Source organism: Clupea harengus, chromosome 19 (assembly GCF_900700415.2).
Source record: "Clupea harengus chromosome 19, Ch_v2.0.2, whole genome shotgun sequence".
Lineage (NCBI taxonomy): Eukaryota > Metazoa > Chordata > Actinopteri > Clupeiformes > Clupeidae > Clupea > Clupea harengus.
Window position 1 is genome coordinate 7,963,832 of NC_045170.1, and position 12,500 is coordinate 7,976,331.

The 12,500-nt window shown below is 43.6% G+C and overlaps 2 protein-coding genes across 4 annotated transcripts in view; both read right to left on the reverse strand.

Moving 5' to 3' along the window:
• arhgef1a (Rho guanine nucleotide exchange factor (GEF) 1a) overlaps positions 1-1,081 on the reverse strand; it is a 49,836-nt gene extending 48,755 nt beyond the window's left edge. The window contains exon 1 of one of the 3 annotated variants that reach the window (XM_031586689.2): positions 805-1,081. The gene's annotated coding sequence lies outside the window, so the exon portion shown is untranslated. The remainder of the gene's footprint in view (positions 1-804) is intronic. The other 2 variants (XM_031586688.2, XM_031586690.2) reach the window with 2 other exon arrangements.
• A 285-nt stretch (positions 1,082-1,366) lies between these two features.
• The window catches only part of LOC105905350 (death-associated protein kinase 2-like), a 20,326-nt gene continuing 9,192 nt past the window's right edge, over positions 1,367-12,500 (reverse strand). Inside the window, exons 3-14 of the mRNA XM_031586692.2 lie at positions 12,134-12,355; positions 11,308-11,317; positions 11,238-11,239; positions 10,744-10,870; positions 10,155-10,284; positions 8,068-8,116; positions 7,287-7,313; positions 6,062-6,214; positions 5,763-5,808; positions 5,353-5,442; positions 4,702-4,788; positions 1,367-3,653 (exon numbers count right to left, since the gene is read on the reverse strand). Coding sequence (XP_031442552.1) covers positions 3,573-3,653; positions 4,702-4,788; positions 5,353-5,442; positions 5,763-5,808; positions 6,062-6,214; positions 7,287-7,313; positions 8,068-8,116; positions 10,155-10,284; positions 10,744-10,870; positions 11,238-11,239; positions 11,308-11,317; positions 12,134-12,355 — 1,024 coding nt within the window. The 3' untranslated portion in view covers positions 1,367-3,572. The remainder of the gene's footprint in view (positions 3,654-4,701; positions 4,789-5,352; positions 5,443-5,762; positions 5,809-6,061; positions 6,215-7,286; positions 7,314-8,067; positions 8,117-10,154; positions 10,285-10,743; positions 10,871-11,237; positions 11,240-11,307; positions 11,318-12,133; positions 12,356-12,500) is intronic.

Consider the following 12,500-nt stretch of genomic DNA (forward strand, 5'->3'; position numbering starts at 1 on the left):
GTCTTTCTTTCCTGGTGGGCCACCCTTTCAGTGCCCCTAAAGGGGTAAGGTGACTAAATAGCACCCTGGGGTCTAAAACCTCTTTCTCTGTCCTTTCTCTGCTCTCTCTCTTACACACTCTCTCCCTCCCCTAGACTTTCATTAGCAAGCCCCTTTTAGATGGAAATGGGGCACTAAGGGTGGTGTGTCAGGGCTGGTGTCAATCCAATCTGAAAAGGTCCCGACACACACACACACAGCTCACTGTTGTTTGTGTGACACCAGGGCTGTTTCCTTATATGTGTGATGTACAGAAAAAAGGTTCTTATCTGCCCCGCTGCATTTTACTGGCGAGCAAGGTGCGCCGCGCTGGGTCTTTGACCGCTTCGCGTTGGGAAATAACTGTTTGGAGTAATGGGCTTCTAAACCCAGAAGCTGTAAGTTAGTTGTTAAGTGTCGGTCAGATCTGGCCTGTGTGGTTGTGCGGCTCCTGTTACAGTGTGGTTGTGGAGATGCCCAGGGCGTACAAGGACTTGTGTTCGCACACTGCTTTGCTCAACCTTAAAATCCCAACGCTAAATTGACAAACAGTAAAAACTACGCTCAACTACTATGTCCTTTATGCCTGCCCCTTGTTGTAGCCTACCAGTGTTAAACATATCTAATGGTTTGAGTGGCTGGTGTAGCACAGAATACTTAAAAGTCAACACATATCACACACCACTTGGGCAGAACATCATTAGTTATTCACATTGCCGACATTGAATTCTGAATACGAATGTGAATTTGTAAAAGAAAGTATGATAGACGGACATGAGACTTTACCTTTACAATCGTTCTTCCAAGTGATAATTCTGCAATCTTGGATTGATTCTGAATTCGCTCTTTCGTTGACAAACAAAAGGCCTCTTGGAAGTGTTTCAAACTTTCAATCGCGGTATCCTATTGGAAGTCACAGAAATAACTCCAGGAATGTCCACCTCATGTTCACCATCACTGACATCACATTGATTGCATATTCTTAAACCGCACGCGTAAATTCCAGTGCCTGTGGCATTCTACATCTGTTGCTCGTGCTCTGCTCTGGAGTGGACATACATGACCACGCCCATTAGTTCGGATCACGCCTATATTTGCGGCTTCCAGGTGCTGATTAACATGCTAGCGTGGCACGGCATCATTCAACGTGAGTTTGAGGAAGGTCGTGTCGCTTGTTGCGTGAAAACAAACGAACAACTCCGAATCAAGAATAGACGAGAGTGTTTATGTTTTGGAGGTTGCCATGAACACTTCAGGTTCAAACATATCAGTCATGATCTACTATGTGTTTTAAATAGAACAATGACAATAAGTTTGTAGTTCAATTACAGTCTGGGTGACTCACATATTATCATATCTCCAAACAAACAGTTTTAATGGTTAACATACAAATGACAAACCGCATGCGTAAGTAATACAATAGTTACATATTCTACCAATAACATACTTCACTAAATACACTTTTACAAACACACAGGCATACCTAAGAGTTGCTGTGAACATAATTACATGTATTGTTTATTAATTACACAATGTGTAATAAAATGATACATATTTCAATCACCTCTAATACCCATTCCTCTCCCTTAATTCTCCCTTGCCATTAATAAAATATCTAACATTATCATTAACATTAACATGAACTTTTTGCTGTCTCACAAACATGCTGGACCCATCCATCACCCTTCATATCAGACATGTACATAACATAACATGTACATGACATAACATAACATGTACACGACATGACATAACATGACATGACATAACATAACATAACATAACATACCATGTACATGACATAACATAACATGTACATGACATAACATGACATGACATACCATGTACATAACATAACTGTCACACTTATGGCACACCATCTGACAAAACACATCACATGAATGTCACGGCGCAGCTATTACTCGGGCCCTTCCAAATGGAAGTGATCTCAAATCTGATAGGAAGACATAAATCCCCTCCAAATCCAGACAATAAATCCTGCAGAAATAGTTCTCTAATGAGAGATCAGCTTTGTTTCTCTCCCCCTCTCTCACCAAGGAGAAGAGTAACTTGTGGTACAGTCTGAGGAAAGTCAGTGTAAACAGTCCAAACTGCACACAGATTTTTTTCAAAGCCATAAAGCTAGCACAACAAATACCTGCTAAGAGATCCAGACATCAATGTAAAGATAAAACCTATGGTGTTACAACAATGTAACGTATGTAATTATATGTCTCAAGATAATTATGGCAAATTTATGGCGCCACCCATGTTAATTGCATATCAAGCACATAATCTCTATACTGTATATGAAAATCAGAATGAACCATTGGCTATCAAATCATTCTGTGTTACAAATGTTACAACCTTGACCAAAAATATACTTTAGAGCTGAAGATAACTGAACACACACCTTCAGCCAGACCTCAGCGGAAAAATTGTATGCAGTATGTCCAGCAATGGAGGCATGCATCCACTGTACATGACAAGCATGTCTATCCAGGGAGCTCTCTTGGAGTCAAATCAACCCCACTGAATCCTATTAGACATCAGTCTGACTGAATAGTTATCATTCTGTATAAAAGCATTCAACCCCCTCTACTAAAAGACATCTGTGGGTTGCAAGACTGACATATCCAGTGAGCAACTCCAGTGGGGTTTTTTCTGAACAAACATCTTCACAGTGAGTACTCAAATTCCTCCAGCATCCCCGTTCTTATCTTATCTTCATTCACTCAGGCAGGTGATTCCTTTCAAATTGGGGATCTGGAATCTTCTGTGCCGAAGTCTCTGTTCACAGGCTGGAGTGGTACTATCCTTCACCTTCACTGACAAGAGTATCCCAGAAGTCTTCATTTTGTCGCTCAGCTAACCCTTCCTATGAATCTCCCAAGACCCAGCTACAGGCCACACTACAGCTCACACCAGCACCCATGAAAAAAAACATATATGCATATCTATAGAACAGACTACCCTAACAGCTACGTTTAGCATGCCAGAAACATGCATTTCTTCGAGACAGTCATTGAACACTAGCAGTTAGCCTAGACTCAAAATCATTCAGGAAATACAGGGGCTCTCCTTGAAATGGACATCTATTAATGTCTCCTCTTCAGGGGAGATATATTAAGCTCATGCGCTGCTGTGAGGAACTTCCTCACATCTGTTGGACTGTTGCCTTTAAGAAAAGAGCCAGCTGTCCTGACTGGACTGTAAAACTCACGCTCTATCAAGAAACTGATAGCACTCTTCTTTGACATCCTAACGCATCATATTCAGCTGCGGTGTTAGAGGTTAAAAGTGAACGTGAACAAGAACAAGCGTTTTGCGATTGAGGAAATGTTTTTTTTATGCTGATATGTATAAGCAGCTTGCAGGGAACGTTCACCCCATCTCCTCGTTGTGTTTCATCTAGCTGAGCCGATGCCAGCGGGCACTCTGCAGGTAGGGTCTGCAGTCGGAGAATGGAGGTTCCGGTCTGGGTCCCTCTTGCTCCATCTACTGGTCAGTATTTGCGGTGCGGGACAAGGCAAATCTGCCCCCCACTGGTGGCTTTAGGAACTGCTGCTGAGTCTGCGGCGGAGGAGCGATGAGGTTTTGGTCTCGCTTTCTTCCTGGTCGCTTTCACACTGTCTCTGGAGGGGAAAAGGACACACACACACACAAACAGAGTCATGTCTTCTGTCTCCAGGAAGAACGTCTCTTCGTACTCTGCGTCCTAAAGGTCTGCCCTCCATTATGCTGCCATCGGTGTGAACTGACCCTTCCCCTCATGGCTCCCCAGAGTGCTCTCTCTGACTGAACATCATTTCTGTTAGACTGACTGAAGTATAGGTTGACGATTACTTAGTTTTCCGCATTTTCGGATGTAAAATCTCTCTCCACAGAAATAGTCGTCTTTTACAATTACCCTCAATTACCAAACACTCCAATAAGTGCATACCATCTTAACAGCTTTTCATTAAACTGTGCAATAAAAAGTTCAAACCATCTTAACAGCTGTCTATAAAAACTGATTCTTGAAATATTCATACACATATATGCACACTTGAAAATAATTGATACGGACCCTCAAAGGTTCTCAGTGAAACCCTTCATTACAGGTTCTTATATGAAACCTATAAGAATTCTACAATGAAAACAAGAGCAGGGGGTTGGAGCGTGGGGTTTGAGCGTGGGGTTTGAGCGTGGGGTTGGAGCGTGGGGTTGGAGAGTGGGGTTTGAGCGTGGGGGGGTTTGAGCGTGGGGTTGGAGCGGGGGGTTTGAGCGTGGGGTTTGAGCGTGGGGTTTGAGCAATGGGGGGGTTTGAGCGTGGGGTTTGTGCGGGGGGTTTGTGCGGGGGGTTTGAGCGTGGGGTTTGAGCGTGGGGTTTGAGCGGGGGGTTTGAGCGTGGGGTTTGAGCGGGGGGTTTGTGCAGGGGTGGGGAGGGTTCTCACCAACTCTTCATCCTCAGGGATTACAGACTGGAGTGCAGAGTGGGGAGTACAGGTGTTTGACTGAATACAAAAGAATATAGATGGGTGTGTGAACAGGAAAACTAAAAGATATAGATGGGTGTGTGAACAGGAAAACTCCAAAAATATAGATGGGTGTATGAACTGGAAAACTCTAGAGGTTTTAGTGAATGGCCTGCTAAGGTAAAGGGGGAGAGTGTGTTTTGGGGGGGGGGGTGGGTGTTCTCACCAGCTCTTCATCCTGCAAGGCACTAGTCTTGCAATGCAGCTGCAGACGACAAAGCCGGTTACAGGCTGACACCATGTTATAGGACATCTACATGGGAATGAGGATAGCAGTGAGAGGGGAAAGAAAGAGAAAGGGTGGGAAGAGAAGGGTGGAAACAAAGCAAGGAGAGACACAACAGAAACATTTGTAAAAATTGCATTTTGTCATTTGGCTGGGTAAGTGATGGCTAAATGAGTGCAGTACAACAAACAACCAGCAGGTGGCTCTCAATGAACGCAAGCCTGCTGGGTGAGGATGAGTCATTTCTGCAGAGGGACCAAAAACGGAGCCTGAGTAAAATTGGAATCGAAGTTGTTCTCTAGGCAGTCCTTCTGCTTGTCTCTTAAAGGGTTGTCTTACATTTCAAAACATGGCCAAAGCACCTGGTTAGCCATACAAGCCAGAGGAACGTTTAAAACAACAACTACAACACACACAATTCAAATTTTAAACTAAACACAGCAAACAGCTGAGAGGAAGCAAGATACCTACCTTATTACATAGCTGACCCCACACCCCACATCACGTACTGTACGGGTTCGCACAGATACGTACGTACAAAAGGAACACACACCACCATGTATGTCATAAACCATACACACAGATACACACCTTCCATTTCCTCTTGGCATTGAATCTCTTGAAATTCCTCATGTTGATGGAGGAACGGTTCCTTTTGGCAACCTGTGTCCGTGTAAGAGGCTGACAGAGCAGGAGGGGGGGTGGGGAATTAAGAAAGGATATTAAAGGTCAAGCGAATAGAACATATCCGAGTATATCACAAATCATGGGATGATTGCTGTCACAAACACACACTAAAAAACCACACTCATACACAAAAAAACACACACATGCACACACACACACACGTAAACAAACACATGCACACACACACACACACACGTAAACAAACACACGCACAAACCCACACCTCTGGTACTGTTCATACTGACCACACACACAAAGAATTTTCAATATACATACAGCATCTTAAGTCCACTACATTACCCACGATGCCTCACCTTAATCCATGGGTGATTTAGACACTCCTCAGCTGACATCCTTTCACTGCACAGATAAACAACCAATTACAGAGATAGGTAAACCGAGAGATAAGAAGAATACATAAACACTATACATAGATAATATACCAACCTGTTTACCTAAAAATGCAGAGGAAGAGCAAGAGTGAGAGAGAGACAGAAAAAGAGAGGGAGGGAGGAAGAGAGAGAGAGAGAGAGACAGAGAGAGTGTATCTTTGTTTACGTGTGTGAGAGATCACCACAGGTTTGTGTTTCTAAAAGCGCAGAGGAGGCCTTACTTTGGAGCCTTGACCAGGAGCTTCTGGATGAAGTCTTTGGCCATGGCGCTGGTCTGGCTGAAGTGGCAGTCATCAAACTCATAGAGCATCCCCACAATGTTGCGTAACGTCTCCTCATCCGTGTTCCCTTGGAAGGGGGAGAGACCACTCAGTCTGAAAAATAGGAGGGGTTGTTTTTTGTAAAAAAACACGTTTGCCATACTGCAGTGTTTAGGTGCTACATAGAGGAAGAGTAGTAGCATCCAGGTGTTCAGATGATTTTACTGATTTCATTTCACTAATTTGACTAGTTCTTGCTTTTAGCGTTAGCTATTGCATGCTAGCGTTAGCTAGGGTTTCTTACTTTTTCTTGCTTTCTTGTCTGGAGTTGTATGCTGTGCATATGCTTATGTTGTGTTGGACAAGGGTTAAGATTTACTCACACTGACAAGAGGAAATGTTTAGGCTGCTATTAATTAAGTAACTCATTGCAATCTTTTGCCGTGTTTCATAACGAAAACGCATATACACACACATGCACAGAAGGGATATGACCGGGTGATATGACTCTATTTGCCTACTACTGCTCTGGAGGCTGGAACTGGGGCACATCCTGATGTAAATGTTTGCAAACCAGAAACCCAACCTCGGACTGGAAGGTATTTTGATAGTCCCTCGTCTAAATGAGAATGCTGAAAACCACCAGCATTTCTTCCAACCAGTCCAAATAGCAGAAACAGTACGGCTGCAAATCATATCTCGAATCAACATTACTCGTGAAAACAGGAAACAAGGCTTCCTCGGTGAGGATGAGGAACCCAGACGTCCCCCTTGTGAGATCCTCCCATAAGGACACGGCCCAAATAAAGCCATGTTGGTTTTGGTGGGGTCTCTGCCAGACGAGCCTCTGTGAGTCTGATAGTTTAAAATGGAGTCCCCTGAGTGAGTCATGGACTGTGTGTTCAGCAGCGCAAAAGAACACTTGACCACGGGGCACTGAGCTCACACACACACACACACACACACACACACACACAAACACATGCCAAACACACATAGGTGCCAAACACACACACACACACACACACACACACACACACACATATGCAAACACACATACATGCCAAACACACACACACACACACACACACACACATAAATACATACACACATACACACACACAGAGAGAAATAGAGAGAGAAAGAGAGCGAGAAAGAGAAAGAGAAAGAGAGGAGGGAGACTCACAGAATAAAAGTGATGACGCCCATGCTCCTGGAAAACAGAAAACCAAAAACGAACACATTTACATAAAACCACAGAGAGAAAATACACACACTCTTCCAATAGTGCCTGAGGAATGAGCTTAGTAATGTGCCGGATAAAAACATATCAGGCCACCCTTTCCTTAATTAAACCATTGTATCCATCATCACATTTACACACACAGAAATATGCCTGACATATACTGTGAAAACAGAATCTGACTGTCCAACCAATACTGTTCAGTTTATCCCATGCTCTCAAATACAGATCTATGCATTCATGTCAACTTAAAATAGGCATATTAAGGTGGACATATTCACTAATATGCAAATGCATTCACACACTCATAACATCTTTAGGGCTGTTGAGATCGAGTCGGAACATGTCTGTGTCATAGCCCACAGCACAAAGGAAAGGCAAAATGTGGCATCCATGCGTGACAGTCTCTGATTGTATTTGTGTCTGTATGTGTGTGTGTGTGTGTGTGTGTGTGTGTGTGTGTGTGTGTATGTATGTATGTGTGTGTGTGAGCATGTGTGTGTGTGTGTGTGTGTGTGAGTGTTGTTAGCATGTGTGTGTGTGTGTGTGTGTGTGTGAGCATGTGTGTGTGTGTGTGTGAGCATGTGTGGGTGAGCATGTGTGGGTGTGTGTGTGTGTGTGTGTGAGCATGTGTGTGTGTGTGGTGTGTGTGTGTGTGTGTGTGTGTGTGTGTGTGTGTGTGTGTGCTTATGTCCATGTGTGATCATGTTTATGTGGAGCTCACCACATATCTCCGGCTGTGCTCAGTGGTTCATAGTTAATGACCTCGGGAGCTAAGAGAGTGAGAGATGGAGAGAAAGAACGGTTGAGAGAGAAAACACAGGGGACGTTAACAGCAAACGTAATAAAAGGGGAACTCAAAGGGCTTAACAAACACAACCTCAAACCAAAAAGAATGCAAGTCGTTAAGGATTTCATTCATTCCAGATCTCAGTAAGAAAAAGAGTGTTTATGGCAGTAAACCAAATATCCTGTAAGGATTTCATTCATTCTAGATCTCACTAAGAAAGAGGGTGTTTATGGCAGTAAACCAAATATCCTGTTAGCCTAGTCTAATTTAAATGTAGTTAGTAACAGATGATGAACAACCATAAAGGATAACACTCCTACTGAAACTATAGCTACAGTGGTCCCGTGTTTCTCCAACTTAAAGGTGTAGTTTTGCTATCGCTGCTAAATAGCTACAGTGGTCCCATGTTTCTCCAACTTAAAGGTGTAGTTTTGCTATCGCTGCTAAATAGCTACAGTGGTCCCGTGTTATTCCAACTTAAAGGTGTAGTTTTGCTATCAACCGGTAAGACGGGCAGTTCAGGAATGAAAGAAGTGCAATGCACTCTGGGACAAGAGCCAGCTTGTTTTGGCTGTTGGTTCTCAGCCCTAATGGAGGGCTCTGGACCGCTCGCGCTCTGGTGCATTCACTGTGACCATTTAAATCTGAAAAATAGCAAACTGAATTAAAAAAATAAATAAATGCTTATAGACTTTGGAAATAAAAATAAAGTGTGTTCCTGTAATGTGTGTATTCTAATGTTTTTATTTTCATGCCAAGGTGTTACTTTATAAGTCAAATCTGCTTACTCCAACTCTCTAATAAACATTATGAAGGATTACAGTAATTTGTTACTAAATCACTGAATGGGCAGAGAGAAAGAAATGTATAAAAGGATTAAATAAAGTCTAAATAGAGGGGAGGATAGAGAGGCTTTAAATATCTATAATACATAATAATAATAATAATAATAAAAACGCAAAGTTCACAGCACTTCACTCATCTCTGCTGTAAGCATATGTGTGCTAAGCATGTGTGTGTGCTACAAGCTGTATCTATAGGGTTCTTGCTGTTCATAGATACAGTAAAAACAGTTTCCCTATTTGATTTCCCCTGACGTAATAAGTGGCTTAATCAGTGGATTCTCCTGTAGGGCATATCAGTTGATTATTTCACAAAGCAAGGTTTCTGATTTATATAAATTGCTGAGTAAAAGCAGAAACCCCCCCAAAGTCTTAAACACAGAAGTGAAAAGTGCCACTTCAGGTGTTAGAGCAAATATCTGGCGAACTCAAGATAAACCCAATTTTGTGAAACACCCCTCAGCTCTACTTGAGCGCACCAGGAAACATTCCATTGTGTTGAAAATAAGATAAAATCTCTTAACTGTGATTGCACACAACACTCCAAACTAATAACTTTAGTGCTGTCCTTTCAAAAAGGCTCATTTGTAGATCTGGTCAGAGAAGCATCTAACCTCTGTTGATTTTGATCGTGCTGTTTTCCCAATAGTCACTTCTTCTTTTTTTTTTTTTTTAGATTTATTTATGGTCTTTTTAGCCTCTTATTTGGATAGGACAGTGAAGTATTTTGGACAGGAAGTGAGGAGGAGTAGAGAGGTGGGGAGAGGATCGGGAAACGACAACAGGCCGGAATCAAACCTGTGTCCCCGCGGGCATTGTGGCCCGTAAATGGGGGGCTTATTGGCTCGCGCCACAGTGCCCCCCCCCCCAACAGTAACTTCTAATCAATTTGTGGTCAATTTGTGGTCCTGTCCCTTCATTTCCCTCCCAACCCATATTGCAGTGTCATTTCCTACCCCTACTGTCTCCATGGAAACCAACAGACCTGTCCTTATTTTCTTGGCTAGCTGCAAGCACAGGACACACTCACTTGAACACACACACACACACACACTCACACATACACACACACACACACACACACACACACACACACTCCCACAAACACATACCAAATTCAGACACTTTGACATCTGTCTGAAGAAGTATATGTGTTGATGACTGGACTGTACCACTAACCTATGTACTGGGGGGTGCCTCCCATGCTTCTGTACTCCTCCCCTTGGATGAAGCGGTGGGCCATGCCAAAGTCTATGATCTTGATATCTGTATTGGGCAGGGTATTGCTTGACAACATGATGTTCTCTGGCTAAGAGGTATGAGGAAACACACATACAAACACACACACACACACACACACACACAATACCATTAATCAATACAATAATTAACCAAAGTTTGATGTCCACACATACTACATACTACATACTACTCTGAACTATTTACATGCAACTGAACAAACTAGACCAAGTCACCAAAACAGTCCCTTATATATTCATATATTCATAGTCATATATATGTTATAGAAAGGGAAGCATTACAGAGCATTACAAAGCAATACAGAGACCTCTGCTATCTGCTTTAGAAGCTTTCTGCAAAACATACGTGAAGCCATAGATATAATAGAATATGTTGATATTTCATATTAAACATCTGAAATGAAAGAAGATGGTGGGTGTGGTATATAATATCCAAGAGAACAGAACAGGAATAAGGCACAGAGGGAACAAGGACTGGAAGATGGCGTGTGATCATTGTGAGGGCGTACTTTGAGGTCGAAGTGGCAGATGTGTTTGCTGTGCATGTAGCTCACTCCCTGCAGGATCTGTTTGAGGAACTCTATGGCCTCGGACTCCGTCAAGTTCTCCTTCTCTGCGATGAAGTCAAACAGCTCCCTCCACTGATACTGAAAGATAAGAGAGTCACACACACGGGACACACACACACACACACACACACACACACACACACACACACACAAACACAGACACACACACAAAGAAAAGAAAGAGAGAGTGAGCCTAAACTGAGCCTAAATCTGCAACCATAGGCAAAACGTTACTACGACGACAGTGACTGCAGGTGTCGCCTCTCTGCGAATTGAGCAACTTCACACATAGTGCTGAAACGACTGAGTGGCAAGTCCCTCGGGCCTAACTATGCAGAATTGGGGGGGAACCACAAATTGCCTCACCACAAGTGACTGGCACTACACCGAACTTGCTGAAAGGCATTTTGCCCAAACAGAAAAAGCAGAACTACCCCTCTCCTGGTATCAACCGCATAACTAATGTTGTAAATGACCCATTTTAAGACATTTACATTTAGTCACTCCTCTCATCCTCTCTCCTCCTCTTTTCCTTATCTCCTGATTCTCTCTTGCCAGCCAGGCAGTCGTTTACCACTCAGCTTCTATCGTTCTGTCCTTCCTCCATCTCCCCGGTCTCTGGACGATTGGCTCTCTGTCCCTGCCGGAGCCTTTCGCTAAGCTCCTCTCAGCCACTCAGCTGCCACCTCTGCCTTTCTCATTCCCACACCTTATTTAATCCCCCTGGCTCGTTCATCATTCTGTCCCCCCACGACAATACATTTCAAGCAAACTAGACAGAGACTTTGATGTTGGCTGTTTCAACACAGAATGCCAAACAATCAGCTGCACTGTTGTATTTAATTACAAACAATTATGTTTTACATGCTGGATTTATGGATGTGGTGAACAACAGCACTCACAGCTAACCAATCAGAAGGTGAGTCTGTATGGAGGACTAAACCAGCCCTCTCCAATTGACCTCAGTGTTTAAGGTCAAGACTGCACAGCGCCCTCTCAAATATACCCTCACCTAATGACACAAATCAAGTGTGTATACACGCTCATCCACAGAGATACACAGGTGCAAACACTCCCACTATCTCTCTCTCTCTCTCACACACACACACACACAGGCACATGCACACACACACACACACAGGCACATGCACACACTCACACACACCACACACCACACACACACACACACACACACACACACACACACACACCACACACACACACACAGGCATGTGCACACACACACACACACACTCACACACACACACACACACACACACACACACACACACACACACACACACACACACACACACACACACACACTCACAGCTCCACGATGAGGACGATCTCAGCTCTGCACTCGAACACGTCCTTGAGGGCCATGACATTGTGGTGCTGGAGGGCCTGGAGCAGCTCCACCTCTCTCTCCACACTCTTCCTCTCCATCCCCAGCCGGCTCCCGGCTCCCCTGCGGATCTTCAGGAACTTGGCCGCCCATCGCACCCCAGAAGCCCGCTCTCGCACCTCACGCACCTGCCCAAAATGGCCACTAGAGAGGGGCAATATTTCATGAAATGAGTTCACACGTATTCAATCTACTGTAATTCACTATGCTCTATACAGTTCAAGGTAGGTAACGGACATTTTTATTTATAAGATAAGATAAAAAAAGTTAAGATACACCTTAATTAATC